The sequence below is a fragment of the Terrapene carolina genome, unplaced genomic scaffold (genome assembly GCF_002925995.2).
Source record: "Terrapene carolina triunguis isolate 2854851 unplaced genomic scaffold, T_m_triunguis-2.0 Scaffold33911, whole genome shotgun sequence".
Classification (NCBI taxonomy): domain Eukaryota; kingdom Metazoa; phylum Chordata; order Testudines; family Emydidae; genus Terrapene; species Terrapene triunguis.
In genome coordinates, this window is record NW_020698262.1 from 6,935,157 (window position 1) to 6,937,523 (window position 2,367).

General features: G+C 36.9%; 1 protein-coding gene across 1 annotated transcript in view; it reads left to right on the forward strand.

Annotated features, from left to right (window-relative positions):
* The first annotated feature begins 379 nt into the window (after positions 1-379).
* Positions 380-2,367, forward strand: part of LOC112125579 (estradiol 17-beta-dehydrogenase 2-like) — a 9,476-nt gene continuing 7,488 nt past the window's right edge. The window contains exon 1 of the mRNA XM_026663717.1: positions 380-692. Within this exon, the coding sequence (XP_026519502.1) occupies positions 380-692 (313 nt within the window). The remainder of the gene's footprint in view (positions 693-2,367) is intronic.

Consider the following 2,367-nt stretch of genomic DNA (forward strand, 5'->3'; position numbering starts at 1 on the left):
TGTTTTTAACTATAGTAGAAATACTTTTTCTATTTAGTGAAACTCCATTTAAGTGTGTCAGACATGTCAAAGTTACATTATGCCCTAGGCTAGGGCTTGCTACTTCATGTCCATTCCTGACTCTGTCAATCATTATCCAACCAGTGTATCGGGTGGAGCTGAAAGGCAATAAAAATAAGAGGTGAGAAGGGGAAGTGTTCTAGTATTTATACCTGTTCCTGAAGTGATTCAGATAAACCAGTCTTACATTTTGCAATATTTCTTTCTTACTTCAGGATCTTAAACCAATTCCCCTTTCCCTGCCCCACCCCCTCAGCCAGTTCATATAAAACTCACTCTGCCTTTAGCAACACCTTGCTAGGCTGTTGTCTGTTAGTGCATGAGTGTCTGCCTTCTCTCTAGGAGAATGGACACTTACATCTCTATAGCTGACCCTTCTGTCTTGCTCTGCTTGAGTATGACTGCAGCATTTGGAATAATCACCTTTTACAAAACCAAGAAGAACCAGGTGGAGAAAAAGTGTATATTTGCCCGTGGTCTCCTCCTGCTGCTTTTATTGGGAATACTCTGTTTTGCCACGCTGAAAAGTTATGTAGGCTTAATCCTGTTCTCCATGGCATGTCTCATCTGTTACATTTACTTATCAGTTCAAACAATGTTACCTGTGGACAACAAAGCTGTATTGATCACAGGTAAGAGGGAACATGCAAAGTTTGGGAAGTCAAATCTGCCCCATGAAACAGATATGCTGTACAAATTTGTGTAATCTTAAAGGTTATTTACTAAATATCTGGTATTCTTTTTACTCTTTTTATTAATTTTCCCAGAATTCTTTTTCCAGGTAATTAAATGTTCTGAAATCATATAGGAAAACATTCTTTGTGCTTATTTTATTATTTTTGGTGTGGCTTTGTCTCGTGAAAAGAAATTTTACAGATAGATTTTCAAGATGTGCTGCTAGTTTCTTTAACTAATATTTATTAGTGAAATACATATTATGTTGCTTATGATTGTTAATCTTTTAGAACTAAGATTTTAATGAGTAGATGCATTTTAAATGTTACCATAGTGCAATGCCTTTGTTTACTTCTGGAAAATGTTTTTATTAAACTATGCACATGTATACAATTATTTTTGATTTATACATTTAAACAATTCATAGTCCCAAAGAATATCCAGTTCAATACAGTAAAATAATATACACACACAATGTGCACATTATCTGTCCATCTCTGTGAAATTATTAATGAATGAGAGATTTTCCTAACAATGGTATACATAACATTACTAATGAGCTTTGCTCATGTATGAACTAGCTGTGACATGTTGCTCGTCTGCTTTTTGCTAAATGTTTTTATTTTGTCATTTAAATATTTCAATCGGCTGTTTTGTCTGGAGCAATCTCCTGCTGCTCATTTGCCTTAGTAGCCTTTTTGTTTTGGGGTTTTTTCTTTTCTTTTTGTAACTGAAAGGGTGGATTGAATCTGAGTTGTAAAGCTGATTTGTTTGGCTAAGAGTTTATACGGAAACTTGGAAAGTAATTTAGTTTGGATTGACAAGTGTTATTACTGAGATGAAAAAGACAAATGATAAAACCACATCAGCAGAAAGGTCACATCTTTTCTTGTAGCTCAGCCAAGTTCTGTCTGCTGCATCCAGTCATGGTTCATGTGCAGTGGTGTATGGAATGAGGATGGATGTGAGCAGTGGGTGAATAGGGAATACATGATTGTGAATGAATGCACAAACTTGAATTGATTATCCGTAGCAATACTCTAGGTTTACACTCCGGGCTCTGGAGAGTTTCTTTTCTTTCTTTCTCATACCTTTTGCAAGATGTTTAGATTTTGTCATTCTTTATTAAAAACCCGTCAGTTTCTCAGGGTTTATCTACCACCAGATTGTGTGGATTAATCTGTTGTGCTTCAGCTGATTATGTTGCATTGAATCAAGTTCCAGGCCACCTTCAGTTGGTTTAAGATTTGCCTTTGCATCCACACTAGGGCTGCCCTAAACCAATAAACGTATAGGCTGTCCTCTTTGACCTAGGAGGAGGTTTTCCAATGACGACTAGCACACAATCACTTGAAAGCAGGGTTTATCCGCAACACATTTCTGTGTTAAATTGCACCAATTGTTGCCTCCCCAGTGTAGATGCAAGGTCAATTTCAGTGTTGCTTTCTCCAATGCAGACAAGACCAGAGGGAGAGCTTTAATGACACGCTGTATTTCTCTTCACTTTTTCCCCCTAAATTGTTGTGGAATGTTGCTGTACGCTGTTACTCCTATGTACGCTATGTATCATATGACTTTTAAAAACACTCTGCATTTGTGGATAATCTAAGCACTATGCCCAGATGTACAGAC